A 16,533-nucleotide genomic window follows, 5' to 3' on the forward strand; every position below is an offset into this window, starting at 1 on the left:
CGCCGTTTTTTTTCGGCAAAATTATTCACACCCACCGTCGCGCTATGCATTCTGGGATATGTTGGGCCACGAAGTCTACACTGCCACAGCCTTAAAATTCAGGGAAATGAAGGATGCATTTCGAGCAGTGCGCTGCTTTTCGGTCTGGTTACTACTGTTTATGTCAGAACCGGTGCCTTCTCCGGTCAATTCCGCTGAGAGTAAATCGAATGTCCCGCTCTACTGTACAAGACAATGGTTATCTGGAGGGATGTACCACTGTGAGAGGGGTGCTGCGGAATAGTCCAATTGATCGCTGCTTTAATTTTTCGGTCAACTATACATAAATTGCACGTCGACACGATTTTTTTAAAGCTGGTGAACTAGACCAAAGTCTTTGATAACAAAAAAACAATAAATCTACTTTCTCCGGTACTTTATACCCGCTCAGTTCCAATGCAATTTAATGCTCAACTACAAATCGATAGCTTTTTGATGGTGACCGGCGCCGAATGATGGTCAACTATAAATAGACGTTTTCTCGACGTTATTGTTGTCACCTGGTCGACTACAAATAGATCAAATATCAATGACAAAAAAACAACGGTAAATCAACATCATTTCAATGTCCCTATAGTAAGACCGTCGGTTTACCACAGTATTTCAATGTTGTTACATCAGTGGCATTTCAACCCTGACCATAACGACGGATCGGATGAAAAATCAACATCAATTCAATGTCGTCTTGCTATCTGGGGTTGTTGCAGTAATATGTTATTTTGCTTTTCTAACTTTTTTTGAATGGAACATGAAATTTGATGAAATAGAAAAATAAAACAAAAGAAAGGGGGGGGGGGGGGACCAGTATGGCCCCAATGCACCTGAGAGTGGTCCCAGAAGTAAAAGTCAAACATTTGAAGCTTGAAAAGACAGTTATTCCCACAACACAAAGGTAATTATCAGGTAAGCACTGTCTTTTGGATTATTAAGGCCCTTAGTACCTGTCAGCCAACTAGTTCTTATTATGTACTGAGGAGCTTTATTTAACTTCAAAAATAAATCAATAAATGAGTAAAAACAAACAAACAATAACTCCCCAAAATGTTTCCACCCCAAAAGCTGTGAATGAATAAATAATGTTAAGGTTGGCTTAACCATGGATGAGGAAAAACCCAAGTGCAGTAAGATAAATATAAGACAGCTACTACTGAAGATGGAGATCAGCACAATAGGAACAGTAGGGAGCATTATGGATGTAATGAGCCTATGTTGGTAGACAAGATAATGGACATCCACCTGCAATGACAGATGTATGTACTCAGTTGAGGATAAAGATTGTGGCTAAACTCAAGGTAACCACCCAACCAAGAACATGATTCTCCCTGAATTAGAGTTGGATGTCTCGAGACCGGTCTTGGTCTTGAGACCAGTCTCGAGACCACTTTTACGTGGTCTTGGTCTCGTCTTGGTCTCGACGGACTTTTGTCTCGGTCTTGTCTTGGTCTCGACGTACTTTTGTCTCGGTCTTGTCTTGGTCTCGACGTACTTTGGTCTCGGTCTTGTCTTGGTCTCGCTGTCTCGGGTCAACATAGTGGTCGGGAGATTTGGAGTCAACAGTATCCATGACACACAGCGTAACGTTCGATAATGTATCATGCGCAAAAGCTTTAGCTCTGAGAGCCGTGCTTAGAGAGTGCTTTGTAGTGAATCAGAATAGTCGACTCCCATTGAGCGAGAGCCGGCTCCTCAATTAATTTCCTTTCGCTGCTCAGCTGTCACACAGCGACACACAGTGGCTCAGCCATGCTCAAATCCCTCCACATTGTGGCATTTTATTATTTCGCCTTTCGCGCCCTTCAAACACAACTAAATGCAACCCGTTAGATTGAGCAGTATGCCCGGTCAGTAAGTTACAGAAATGTCAGCGACTTCGTCTGTCATAAAGTTTGCGTTCATAGAACACAAAGAGTTTTTGGTAAATGCAAAAAAGAAGCATTCGGCAAAGTGCAGGTTTTGCAAAGTCTCCTTGACCGAGACAGCCGGGACTACCTCAACCTTCACCAGGCACCTGGAGCGCAAACACCCTCAAAGGTAAGCTAGCCAGTAACCATCTATCCATCTTCAAACTCTTCTAACTACCTTTCCAACCTCAGATGACCAGGTCATGTTTATGTAATATTGTTATTTATAATGTGTTCTTCAAACATTATAAATTATGTAGGGACAGTTTTTTTTGCAACCGTCCCTGCAGACTTAACTTTAACTTAACGTTACGTTACATGCTATGTACAGGTAGCTAGCGCTAGCAGTGGCTATCAGCTACTTAAACAATTTACATTAACTTTAGGTAATTTGGTGAATTCGTTGAGCAGAAATATATCGAAACCATTTCAGTGAGCACTCTAAGGGCTGGTATGGTGTGGTTTGTTGTGGACTTTATTGGGCATATTTATGTGGTTGCTGACTCGTAAGTAAGGACGGGCGTTTCAAGAGTGTCCCTATAACATTGCTCGGCTAACAGTGGCGTTCTCGACAGTGAAGCCCAGATCAGAGCGGTCTATGGCTCTGGTCCAGATAGCATGGATCGCAAAACTGAGTCCTAAGGTTCTTAAATCGAACTTAAGGACCTTTGACTATGACTTTCTTAGGTGTTTTGTACTATGTTGCCCTACTCCACAGACGGAGCGTCTGTGGAGAGAGTGAGCAGCACCAAGTTCTTGGGTGTGCACATCACAGAGGATCTCTCCTGGACGTACAACACCACAGCACTGGCCAAGAAATCACAGCAGCGTCTCTTCTTTCTCCGCAAACTAAGAAGAGCAGGAGCTCCAGCCCCCATCATGCACACTTTCTACAGAGGCACCATCGAGAGCATCCTGTCGAGCTGCATCACTGTGTGGTTTGGAGCCTGCAATGCGTCCTGCCATAGAACCCTCCAACGCATAGTGAGAGCTGCAGAGAGGATCATTGGTGTCTCTCTCCCCTCCCTCCAGGACATTTACAGCACCCGTCTCACTAAAAAAGCCCTTTGCATAGCGGCTGATCCCACGCACCCAATGCAAAGCTTCTTCAAGCTGCTGCCGTCAGGGAGGAGACTGCGGAGTCTCCAGGCCAGGACCAGCAGACTGAAGGACAGCTTCATCCATCAGGCTGTCAGGAAGCTAAACTCCCTCCCGATTCTGCCCCCCTCTCCCCTCTTCTCCACCACGGTCTCACTGAACTCTGTCACACACACACACACACTCACTCTCTGACGCACTCACTGGCCTGCTCCAGTCACTTTGTGGAGCATTGGACTGCTTAAGCATTGGACCTCATAAGCCTTTGTTGTTACACTATCTCTTACCGTACACTACTAAATCCCCATTTGCACTATTTGCCTATTTTGCACCACTATGCCTTCTTACTTGAATATTGTATATTGTATATTGCATAGCTTTTTTTTGTTATACGTAAAATTGTATTGTATTTATTTAAATGTATTTAAATTTTTACTTTTTAATTATTTTATTTGCATTTTTCTAATCACTAGGGTTTGAGAGTAACGCAATTTCTATTCTGTGTATGTCCTGTACATGTGGCAGAATTGACAAATAAAGTTGACTTGACTTGACTTGACTTGACTAAACCAGTCCAGTGTGTAGGGGCTATTTTAGCATTATTAGACAGTTATTTTGTATTGGTGTAACTTCAGACTTTATTGAGTAGTTCATTTCTTGTCAATACAGCTGTGTCTGATAGCTGACTGGCAGGAGGAGGCTTAATGCAACCTGCAAAGTTAATGCACAGACATTTTGTCTTTTGTAGATTCCATTCAACTGTTTTTCTGTTCTTGTTATTTAAGGTCTTGCAACCCTGAACACTCCAGTATTTTCATTATTACTAGTTGTGCCTAATGATCTATATGTGTCACACTGGATTAGATTAGGTTATTTTGTATGCAAAGGTCTGCCCTCATTGATAGGTTTAAAATTACTGTGCTTGTAAGATACAGTAGTTTTTGTGGTTGAATAGAAACCGATGTTTTACAGATTCCTATTTCCCTGTTTTGTAGGTACTTGGAGTACAAAGCAGGATCTGCAACATCAGTGATAGCGGTCAATCCCACACAGCCTCAATTATCATTGTTTGCTCCAAGCATCCACTTATTTTCCCCAAATTCACCCAGGCAACAGGCCATCACCCAGTCCATCCTCCAGGACCTTATAGTTGGATGCTCTCTCCCCCTGTCTATCGTTGAGAATCCACATTTTAGACACTTCCTGAATGTCTTGGATAGCAAATACACTCCTGTGTCTAGAACCACCTTGACAGAGAAGCTGATACCTCACCTTGTCACTAAATTGAAGGGTGACATAATCAAAGCCCTGGAAGTCCAGCCAAATGTAGCAATAACAACAGACCTCTGGTCTGACCGGAGGCTTCGTACTTTCCTGGGAGTTACTGCTCATGCTGCCTACAAGAACAAGGACTCTTACAGTTTACAATCATTTTTGCTTGACTGTAGGCGTTTCACAGGGAAGCACTGCGGCGAACGAATCGCCTCAGCATTTGACAGAATAGTTGAGGAGTATGGCATTGGCCATAAAATAAGCTACATTCTGACGGATAATGCATCCAATATGAAGCGGGCCTTTAAAGTCAGGATGCCAGAAGTAGAGCACCCTGAAGGTGACAGCAGTGATGACCTCGATGATGAAACAATGTGGGAGGATGCAGAAGGTTCTGATCCATGGTCAACGGGTGAACGTCTTTCTTGCTTCGCCCACTCGCTGCAACTTGTAATCAGTGATGGGATGAAAGAGGTAAAGGCAATAGCTAGAGCCATAGCCAAAGCCAGCAAGTTTACAAACCTGCTGCACAGCAGTAGTAACCACAAAGACTTGTTTGAGGCACACTTTGGCTCCAATAAGTCCATCCCAGCAGGAAACAACACCCGCTGGAATAGCACCTACAGACAGTTAAAGGCTCTGATCACACTTGACCACGGGGCCATCACTGAAATGTGCAGCAATACAGAGAATTTAGTGTTTTCAACCCGAGAGTGGGCTCAGCTGAAAGACCTTTGTGCTTTGCTTGAGCCTTTTTCTGATGCAACAGACCTTACAGAAGGTGATCATCAGGTGACTATTAGCATGGTGGTCCCCACTGTTCTGGACTTGAAGAATCAACTTATAAAGATGGAAGTACAAATGCCCCAGGCCATAACTATAGTCAGGGCACTGAAAAGATCCTTAGAGAAACGGTTCTCTGGAATTTTCAGGCAGATTTGCATGGACGAAAAGGATCCAGAAGAGCCGTTTAGCCATCGGATCTACTTCCTTGCCACCATGCTCGACCCCCAGTTTGGACTGACCTGGGTAGATTTAGATGTCCAAAATGGTGAAACCGGACCAGCACTGAAGAGGTTCAGAGATGACCTTAAAAAGTCATTAATAGGTGACTGTATAATAATAATTTATTGTTATTGTTGTTTTTGTTGTTTCACTTATTATCACTGTCTTTGGTTTTATAGCATCATTAGAAGCATCCTGTCTAATCCTGTCTTTGTGTGTGTGTGTGCACCCTTTTCCAGACCTTTTGATCACAGAAATAGACAGAGACGGACCTGCAGCACCAACAGAAGAACACACAGAATTATCAGATAGTGACTCAGCGCCACCCCCAAAACAACGTCTTCTTTCACGCTACAAGGCATTTAGGTTGCAACGCAGCACAAGCCAGGACTCGAGCACTGATGCACAAATAAGCAAGTACCTAGACAGCATAAATGACTCTGACTGTGATGCACTCACCTTTTGGTCAAAAAACAAAGAGCGTTTCCCCAGTCCACACAGTGTTGCCTTGAAGGTCCTCTCTGTCCCTGCCTCTTCTGCCCCAGTTGAGAGGGTTTTTAGTAGAGGAGGCATTCTAATGAGACCCCACCGCGCACGGCTAGGCTATAAGATGTTGCAGTCTTTAGTTTTCTTGAAGTGCAATCAATCACTGTTTTAAAATGTGAACTGTTTTCTCTCCCTCCTCTCTGAAAATATGCTGTTTCTTCATTATATATTTGTTCATAAGATATTTGTTATTTGTTCATAATGTCTGTGTTCTATTGTTCCTGCCCTACTGAACAACAGGCTTGATTTCATTGGCCAGTGTGTTGTAATCTCATGCCACTGAAGACATCAAGATGCCAGAATCTTTTAAGCACTTGTTCTTATTCTTATTAATGCACAATTTGTATTGGTATGTAATATTTGTAGTTTGCATCTGATTTATGTGAGGTGTGCACATGTCTTTATATTGTTTGATTACAGAATTTTACTTAAAATGGTGTTGTTTGACTAAATAAATGTGACCATTGACTTTTAAATAACATCTGCATATCACTTTGTGTTGACAGGCCTTATCAATTTTAGGGAAGTTGATATCATACAGTGTAATTTGGCTAGTACTACTACAATAGGACATGATGCAATTTCAAGTTTATAATCTTCAGTTTGATGTTACAATTTTATCTATATATAAAGTATAACTGAAACCAGTTACATATTTCATATTTTACAGTTGTTGGAGGTGATCGCTGTTTTGTCAGATCACTTTGGGGCCAGTCAGTACCATCATGTCAGCCCTTAAAAGCACACAAAAGTTAGTCTTTTTTGTCCCGGTCTTGGTCTCGGTCTTGGTCTCGTCTCGACTTGGTCTTGGTCTCGGTCTTGGTCTCGATACCCTCTGGTCTCGGTCTTGTCTTGGTCTCGATACCCTCTGGTCTTGGTCTTGTCTTGGTCTCGGATTAGGCGGTCTTGACTACAAGTCTACCCTGAATCACTGACACCAGTGAGCTCTGCATATCACAGTCATCCTAGAAACACTTGGAGAAGGTCAGAGTCACACTGTCTTTGTGGATGTAGAGATTAGGACAGTAAAAAAAGATGTGTTACAGTTAAGTGTAAAAGTAAAATGCTGTTGAGATTGTGAAGGCAGATAAGTTTATATACCAAAAAACAAAGAAGGAGAATCCCAGTACAATCTAAGAAATAAAATGTTGTATTTAATCCACCCAGTTATGTCAACTGGTTCCACTCAACTGGGTTAGTGAAATGTAAAATGTATGATACTTTTAATTTGAACAAGATATTTTAAGTACATCTGATAACATTTGGATAATTAAATGCAAATCAAATCAATTAATTAAATTAATTAAATGCTTGGAGACAAAATTAGAGGGCAAGACTAAGAGGGGGTAAACATGGGCAGAGGATGGATGGTGGAAATACTGGACAAAGAGGAGGACCAAGATTTTCAGGTAAAATATTTCCAAGTACATGTTCCACATTTCTCAGAATTCCATAATAACAAAACTAAAATGATAGAAAAGTCCAACTTGTATATTAATTTTTGTCAAATTTCTTATCCATGTCAAACTCAGATACCACAAAGGGCATGAAAACCAAATCAAGGATGCAAGGATGTCATACATACCTTAAAGGACATGATTGGGGAGTCTTTACAGTCTTCCCAATGTATTATTTAAATTTAAATCATTTAAATAATATACTGTTTGTGGCTGATCATCCACACTTAGTCCTATCACATATCACACATAAATCTACTTTTAACTTGTTATTCACTGAGGATGTTGTCTCCTTTTAAAGATAATACTATTATTGCAGTAATATTTCAGGTTCAGTAAATATGATCAGTGAGTGTATGTATTTATAGGGATGCAAATGTGACCTTGTTAAAATACTCACAACACATCTTCCTTTACGGTCCATGCAAACACCAGACTGTGAGGTTTACTTTAGAAAAAAAAAGTGACGGAGGAAATAACATTCATTTTGCCTTAGAAGATTGGAAAATAAGAAAAATCTATCCTAATTTGCACTGAAACATTAAGCACATTCCTGGCTATCCAAGTGCAGAAAAATCAGTGAATAAAAATCATAAAATTCGTAAAGCATGCTATGATGACCAAGCTCCTTTTCAGCAGTGAACATGTGTATTTGTTCCCCATTTTGCATTTCAAGTGATCCTCACAATATGTGTAATGAGTAGCCATTATAACAGAGCTACAAATTGCATATCTGTTCATTTCTTCTGGTAGGATGTCAATTGCAGCAGGGCCACCTCCAGTCCAAATCACCTCCACTGTCATTTGAGGACCTCTAATCAGTGAGGGCAGACCAGTGTTACCATTGAGCGTGTCCAGGAAAGGAAATTTCAAAACCCTGTCTTCAGGGAATAGTAAAATATGTGTCATTGAGGCACATCACACTGGTTACACTTAATTCTAACCAGAATTGCAATTATAAGCTTTTGTTCTGTCTGCTTGACTGAGGTGTTCCATTCAGAATGCTAAAATATAGCACACTCAGAAATGTTTTACACCTTTTGTTATGCTTTAAACTCCACTCATCTTAAAATGAGATCGGATTCCACTTGTCTCTTATCAATAAATACACTATACTCCACAGTGATTTTCACTTTGTTTATATGACTGAAATATAAATACCCAGTTTTCATAAATATTCAGACCCTAAATGTTGTGCTTCATTATAGCACCAATGACAGTTTCAGATTTTACTGGGAATAATTCTACAAGCTGTTTCAACTTTCCTTTGATAGTGTGTTTCAAATAGCGGTTTAGCTACTAACCTAGCCTGACCTGTCTCCCCAATGTGATGTTTGTGTATTGTATTGTATCTTGGTTGTGAGCAACTGCAACTGACAAATAAAGGCTACCCCATCATCATCATCATCTCATCTCAAAGACTTCCACAGAGTTCCTTCAAAGCCAATCCTGTGTTTTCATTGTGGTATGCTTCAGGTCATTGTCTTTTCTAAACTTTTGCCCAAACCTGAGATCAGTGCTAGGGGAATAATAATATTAGTCATTTCAACTATGTTAACGCAAAAATTGATAACAGAAAGAAAGTTAGAAGTTATTATCAATCCATGATTCTCTTTCAGTGTGTTTTCCATCCTGTCTCCTTTTTCTCATCACTAACTGGTCACATCAGATGGTTGCTCCTCCCTGAGCCTGGATTTGCTGGAGGTTTCTTCCTGTTAAAAGGGAGATTTTCCTTCTCACTGTCTCCAGGTGCTTACTCATAGGTGGTTGTGTGATTATTGGGGTTTTCAGCTGTTGGCAACTGTTGCTGTGAACGGGCAGTATATAAATAAAATTGAATTATAAGATTCAATTCACAACATCTTCACAAGGTGCTTTAGATAAAGATCTTACAGTGTTGAAAAGAAAACCTCAACCATCTGAAGAACTCCCTTAAAAGTAACCTATGGCAGACAGTCATCTACAATAATTAGTGATAAATGGACTGATTCTTATATAGCACTTTTCTACTCTCCCAGAGTACTCAAAGTGCTCTATATATTTTCTGCTATACATTCCTGACACTGTACCAGAACCTGAAGAAACAGGTGAGTCTTTTTTTTGTGTCAAAAAATGTTTCTTATTGCAGGAGGACCCTCATATTTTAGACATATTTTAGTTGGCTATACATTGCTTGAAAATTTATATATAAAGGATTGATTAAGCTTCTTGATGCATAATCATTGCTATTTAGCTGACAATCACACAGACACAGGCCGATGGATGCATCAGAGAGCAACTGTGGATTAGTATTTTCGCCAAGGATATTTGGTATGCATACTAGGGGGAGCCAGGGATCGAACCACCAACATTCCAATCAGTAGCTGACGTACTCTACCACCTGAGCTACAGTCACCCTGGAAGGGTGAAAGGAAAGAAAAAAGAGAAAGTAAATGGCAAGCAGTTGCTGTATAGCAATGCATGGGATATAAAAGAAGGTGAATGGAGGAAAGGTGTTCACTTTAAATACTGGTTTAGCTAAACCAAATGACACACACGGGGGAAAACAAAATGGCTGCCATATAACCAAGTAATACAAAACAATTAAACAAACTTGAAACATCCCCCAGGTAATGAAGCATGTAGTTTCATCCAATTAGGCTGTCAATGGTACTTCAGCTCTCCCAACCCTTTGCTAGACAGGAAAGAGAAGCCAAACCTCAGGTAGCTCAAACAAAGAAAGATGTATTAATATAACATAAAACAGAACTTTGACCTTGCAGTTTAATCTGTGCACGCTATATAAACATTGGAAGGTGTAATAAAAAAAAATCTAATAAAGAGACAATATTTGACGATATTTAAAGCAGTAACTGCAAAGTAAAGTAAAGTGAATCAAATGGTGGGAAGATGTGGCGCTTACCATGTGTGGCTTGCCATCACAATGAGAATGATGTCAGACAAACAACCTTTGATGATACATTTTTTACATTTAATTTTTTTTAAATCCCCAAATTCAGAATGCTGTTTAGCTGTTTTCTTGTGACAGTACAAACTTGTTCATAGAAACTTCACATTACCATGCACCAACTGTGTGTAATGGTATAATAAAAGTAGAAATAGCATAATAGTACTAGAAAAGTGCAAAAAAATAACAACAAACTTTTGAGGACTTTCTTTTTCTACAAACCTGTGTTGCTTGTCTACAAACAGTTCTCTAACCCTCATGGCAATTTTTCTTTCTGATATCCTTCATATGCTGGGATATTCTATTAACATTTTCTTCAAAACCAATTTTATTCTGACCAGATGAAATGGAGGCAGGATATAATTCAGTTCATTTAAAATTAACAATGAGAGAAATTGCAAGGAAATAAGTCTTTATCTAGATGGCTAAAAAATGGCCTATATTGTAACCTAATACATGACTGTAGAGCTGAATCTACACCTGTTTGGTAAAAGTCCCAGCAGAAAATAGATACAAATCCAATTCCATGAATGTCACTGTAATTTTTTTTTCTTCTGCAATTTCCGTAGAATTATATTTCCTTCACAGCAGAAAATAAAACATATTTTTGAACTGGGAAAATGTACCACTTTAAGAAATAAGATTAGTTTTAATTTGGCAGCAACATGTCTCAGACAAGAAAGGAGAGAATATTCCTCCCCCAAAAGTTCCTGCTCCCAGGCCAAACAGATAATGATGCATAATCAATCATCAAGGTAAGTAAATCCCCAAAAGTTGATTCTGTTCAAAAATAATCCTTTTCCTATCAGACCCCGCCCGCAACAGCAAAGCTACCCCACACCTTGCAGTTCTGCCCACCAAACAGCAACAGGCAGCAGTGACAAACTCAAGCATCAGAAGAAGAAGCTCTTGTTCCTTCGAGCCATCAGCCTCTCAAAATCCATCCATCACTCCACACAGTTGCTTCCAACCACCATATCATGCATTCTTTGAAGGGTTATTTCAGTTCCATTCTCAGCTGCTCCTCCATTACAGTCCTCTGCACCTGGCACCAGTTTGTCTCACTTCAGTTCCTCTTCTACACGATACTTAAGCTAACATTCTTACAACTGCATATCCAGCTATACATTCATCTAACTTAGAATCTTTTCCTCCTCACATCAGCTTCAAGCTGCATGTGGCAAAGTTTTATAGCTTAGGCCCCTTCTTTCCAATCAAATACTGCTCAGTTATGCTGGCTACATCAATTCCTCCTTCCAACCCAACGGATAAAAACCTCCCCCAGTATGCGCTCATCTTTGTTTTGCATTGCTGGTAAATGGATAGAGCTCATTCTTCCACCACTTAACCAGCCCGCACCACTCAGAGTGATTGACAGCCACGTGGGTCTTATCATATTCCATGGTTCGGTCTCATGTCAGGCTAATGGGCTCACTCTTCTGGAGTTAGGCATTTTACTGTATGGAGATCTCTTTTACACTGCTTTTCCCTCCTCAAGACACGAACGTGACAACTACATGACTATCATATTTGATCTTCCTCAGTGATTCGGTGGGAATGACTTTTACAAGTAGCACATCCAGTTGACTGCTGAAGCTGAAGCCTGTGTTAGGTTCTATCCGACAACCATAAGCTACTATATTTAATCCATCTTCTTGATGATTACCTGGTCATATCTGCTCCCGTGTCACCTCCGGCTCGTGGGTTATCCAACCTTAAATCAGTGTTCTCTCGGGTTAACCTTCGACATCATGAGGTGGTTGAGGTGCAAATAAAGGAGCTGCTAACATCAGAGTTCCAGACAGAGAAGCAGCTGCTGACCAACCAACTAGACACAGTAGTAGCTGACAAGTAGCAGACGACTGCAGAAAAAAGAAGCAGGAGAAAATACAGATGCAATTCTTACCAGGGAACGATGGAACAACCGGAGTTGATGTATAAGATCTTCAACATAGTCTCAACAGTAATAGAAGCATTAAGAACTGTAAGCATTCGTTTGGGAATGGCTTCATTTTTCAGCATAACAATGATCCTAAAAAGACAAACACTGCCCATGCAGACAGTGTACAGAATGGACACAATGGAACACTATCAGTCATGGATTGGCCTCCCAAGAAGCTGGACCTCTAAAATGATTAAAGATATCAACAATACTATAATATAAATAATCATATCAGTAACTGGGATATAGAAAGATAGAGGTTTAGCTCAGTACTTTCACTATGGTTTTGTAAGCGACAGATTGCAGCCATTGCATGTTCCTGTATATCTATCTGCCATCAGCTGGAGTAGCCAAGTTTGTTTTCTACAAATCACATTTGTTCAGTCACTCATTTCTAGAAAATAAAGGAACTTTGAAGTTCATCTGTGAAATTTTACATTCTAGATGCACTTTCTTTAAGTGCAGAAAAACTAATATCTGAGCATGTAATTTCTGAAGACAGCTTGCTGATTTTTTTTAATACTGCAAATGTGGAAATCATTTAACATAGTAGGCAAGCTTGGAAAACAAACTAGCAATTATCTGTGGAAAGTTTGATGTTGGTGGGATTTTTTTTTCCTCTAAGGGGACAACACATGAAAGAGTGTGTGAATGTGTGTGTGAATGGGTGGATGATTGTGTATAGTGTAAAGCGCTTTGGGGTCCTTAGGACCAAGTAAAGCGCTATACAAATACAGGCCAATTACCATTTTACCATTTATCTCACCCCCAGTGGATCGTGTTAGAGCTGCAGCTTAGTGTCCCAGCTTAGCTTTTTTTCCTTTTCAGCTGGTCATTTGTGATGCATATAGAGAAGAAATTTCACTTAGCAAAAGAATATTTGCTCAGACATATATCTGGCTGCCCTTGCTTTGTAGGATTTGTGAGCATGTGAAAAAACATGCATTCAAGTGCCTTGAATATCCAAAAAAACTTAATATTGAGAAGTTACATCGGTGCTACAATTTTAGGCATGCAATCACAATGTTGGCAAGCCACAGTAAATGTGCTTTTTTTTCAATCATCCATCCATCCATTCATGTTTTACCACTATTCTGTGACTGGGTTGCAGGAAGCCTTAGCAGAGAAGCCTGGGTTTCCCTTTCCCCAGCCACCTACTCCAGCACACATAGAACATAGACGCATTCCTGGGCCAGGCAATAATCTCTCCAGCAGATATTCTAGTCAAATGTCTAACCATGTCAATTGGCTACTTTTCATGTAGAGAAGTAGTGGCTCTACTCTGAGATCCTCCCAAGTAACTGAAATCATTCAATTCAATTCAATTTTATTTATATAGCGCCAAATCATAACAACAGTCACCTCAAGACACTTTATATTGTAAGGTAGACCTTACAATAATACATACAGAAAAAAAAAACAACAACAATCATTTGACCCCCTATGAGCAAGCACTTTGGCGACAGTAGGAAGGAAAAACTCCCTTTTAACAGGAAGAAACCTTCAGCAGAACCAGGCTCAGAATCATGAAGTTTGTATCCATGATCTTATTCCTTTAGTCATTATCAAGAGCTTATGACAATAGATGAGGGTAGGAACGTATATCAATTATAAACTGGCAGCTTGACTTTTATGCTCAGTTCACTCTTCACCACAAAACACTGGTAAAGTGTCAGGATCACTGCAGATATGACCCCAATCTATCTTCAGTCTACCGCCCCACTGTCCTGTCACTGATGAAGATTCCAAGATTTTTTAACTTCTCCACTTCGGGCAACAACTCATCCCTGACCCTGTGGGCAATCCCTCCTTTTCCTCCTGAGAACCATGGCCTCAGACTTGGAAGACATAACTTCAATTCATCCCAACCCCTTTACACACAGCTGCGAACCACTCCGTTGTAAGCTGGAGGGCATCACCTCATGAAGGCAACAGAACCATATCGACATAAAGCAGAGATTAGATCCTAAGGACTCCAGCCCCTCTCCAAGCGGAGCATGACGTCCGAGCGGCACTGAGGAGAGTGAACACAAGGAAAGTGGCGGGGCCAGACGGCATCACCGGCCGTCTGCTGCGCTGCTGTGCTGACCAGCTAGCAGGTGTGTTCACTTACATCTTCAACGAGTCCCTGGCGAAGTCTGTGGTCCCCACATGCTTCAAAAGATCCACCATCATCCCTGTGCCCAAGAACAGCAAACCCTCATCCCTGAACGATTACCGGCCAGTTGCACTGACCTCGGTAGTAATGAAGGTGTTTGAGAGGCTGCTGAAGAACATCATCTCCTCCTCCATCCCAGACACCACAGATCCGCTGCAGTTCGCCTACAGATCCAACAGATCCACAGAGGATGCCATCGCCCACGTCCTACACACCACTCTCAGCCATGTGGACAAGAAACAGGGTAACTATGTGCGAATGCTGTTTGTTGATTACAGTTCAGCGTTTAACACAATAGTGCCCTGCAGACTGTTCACAAAGCTCAGGGATCTGGGACTTAACAGCCGTCTGTGTGCATGGGTGTTGGACTTCCTCACTGGCAGAACTCAGGTGGTGAGGGTGGGCAGGTGCTTCTCCAACAGCATCACCATCAACACAGGAGCACCTCAGGGATGTGTCCTCTCGCCACTGCTCTACTCCCTCTACACTTCAGACTGTGTGGCCACCCATGGCTCCAACACCATTGTGAAGTTTGCTGACGACACAGTGGTGTTGGGTGCCATCTCCAACAACGATGAGACGGCCTACATGGATGAAGTGAAGAATCTGGCATCGTGGTGCCAGGACAACCACCTCCAGCTGAACGTCAGCAAGACCAAGGAGCTGGTGGTGGACTTCAGAAGGGGTCAGCACAGAGACTACAAGCCCATTATCATCAATGGAGCTCCAGTGGAGAGGGTGCAGTCCTTCAAGTATCTTGGTGTCCACATCTCCTCAGACCTGACATGGGCTGCCCACATTCAGGTCCAGACCAAAAAGGCTAGGCAGCGCCTGTATCACCTACGACAACTGAGGAAGTTCAGTGTCTCTCCAAAGATCCTCAGGATTTTCTATACAGGCGCTGTGGAGAGCATCCTCACACAGAACATGACATCGTGGTTTGGGAACAGCTGTGTGAAGGACCAAAAAGCTCTCCAGAGAGTGATCCGTACAGCAGAACGCTGCTGCAGGATTGCTCTCCCCCCGCTTCAGGACACCTACACCAGGAGATGCCGGACTAGAGCAGCGCAGATACTGAAGGACCCGTCCCATCCTGGCAACAAACTGTTCCAACTTCTGCAATCTGGTAGAAGGTTCCGCATCTTCCGGGCAAGGACAGAGAGACTCAAGAGGAGCTTCTATCCCCAAGCCATCCGTGCCCTAAACACACACACCCGCCCTCTCACATCATCTATAATTGACTGAGACACGACTCTCTTCCAGACACTAAACCAAGGCACAATGTACATTTCAATTCCTTTAATTTTAAATATGTTTATATTGTCTATCCTGTAAAATAGTCAGATGTCTATTCATATTAATGTACAGAATTCACCTGCTTGCTGCTACTACTGCACATTCACCCAATGTATATACTACATATATATGTATATATAATGTTCTTCCTCTACACCCCCCCAATTTTTTTGCACATGTCGAGGAGCGTGTCAGGCTACATTTCACTGTGTGTTATACTTGTATAACTATGCATGTGACAAATAAAGAACCTTGAACCTTGAACCAAGAGACTGGCACCAGAGCCCTGTGCATTGAGCTGAGCTCAAATGAAGCTTACGCGTAAGTTCAATAAGGAAGTTCTATGGTCTCACATCTGTCCGCTCTCAGGTACTGCCAGCTAAATCTAAACTTTATCACTTATACTTTTCCATGCTTTCAAGCTGTTTGTGTCATCACTGGTCTAGTCCAATCACCTTCTCCTGGCCTTCTCCAGGCCAATCAGCACTCATGCCACGTACTTTAAATTTCTCTGCGCATCTGTCTTTTCCATCACAGACGCCGTTGTGCAACCCACTTCCTCCCCATCTCCACCTCTCATCCTCAAGCTCCATTCAAGCCACCACCTTGAGCAGCTGGATAGTGTAGTGGTAAGGCTACACGTCTTTGGAGTGAGAGTTACAAGTTCAATTGCCACACAGTATCCAGTAAGGGTTCTGGCTTAGACACCTCACACTAACCAAAAAGTCCTGGAGTGACGCGGAATTGTCTGCAACGTGTCTGCAGCACGGACACAAGAACGCTTCACTACACATTATACTCTGTATGATACTGAATGTGCCAAATAATAAAGCTTGTTTGTTTTGTTTCTCCACAACCAGCGTCTAGGCTCT

At 41.6% G+C, this 16,533-nt stretch overlaps 1 protein-coding gene across 1 annotated transcript; it reads left to right on the forward strand.

The window, feature by feature from the left end:
- The first annotated feature begins 1,897 nt into the window (after nt 1-1,897).
- Nucleotides 1,898-5,973, forward strand: LOC146549658 (zinc finger BED domain-containing protein 4-like). The gene is made up of 3 exons (XM_085261698.1): nt 1,898-2,070; nt 4,034-5,418; nt 5,555-5,973. Exons 1-3 carry the CDS (start codon nt 1,898-1,900, stop codon nt 5,971-5,973), a joined length of 1,977 nt encoding a protein of 658 aa, XP_085117824.1.
- The last annotated feature ends 10,560 nt before the right edge of the window (nt 5,974-16,533 follow it).

Source organism: Mchenga conophoros, linkage group LG22 (assembly GCF_057382185.1).
Source record: "Mchenga conophoros isolate Kocher_MC1m ecotype Shallow Benthic linkage group LG22, M_conophoros_male_GT1.1, whole genome shotgun sequence".
Classification (NCBI taxonomy): Eukaryota; Metazoa; Chordata; class Actinopteri; order Cichliformes; family Cichlidae; genus Mchenga; species Mchenga conophoros.

Coding starts and splice junctions, on each gene's coding strand:
- LOC146549658 (XM_085261698.1), top strand. CDS start 1,898: ATGTCAGCGACTTCGTCTGTCATAAAGTTTGCGTTCATAGAACACAAA. Junction 2,071..4,033: donor GAGCGCAAACACCCTCAAAG/GTAAGCTAGCCA, acceptor CCTGTTTTGTAG/GTACTTGGAGTACAAAGCAG. Junction 5,419..5,554: donor CCTTAAAAAGTCATTAATAG/GTGACTGTATAA, acceptor ACCCTTTTCCAG/ACCTTTTGATCACAGAAATA.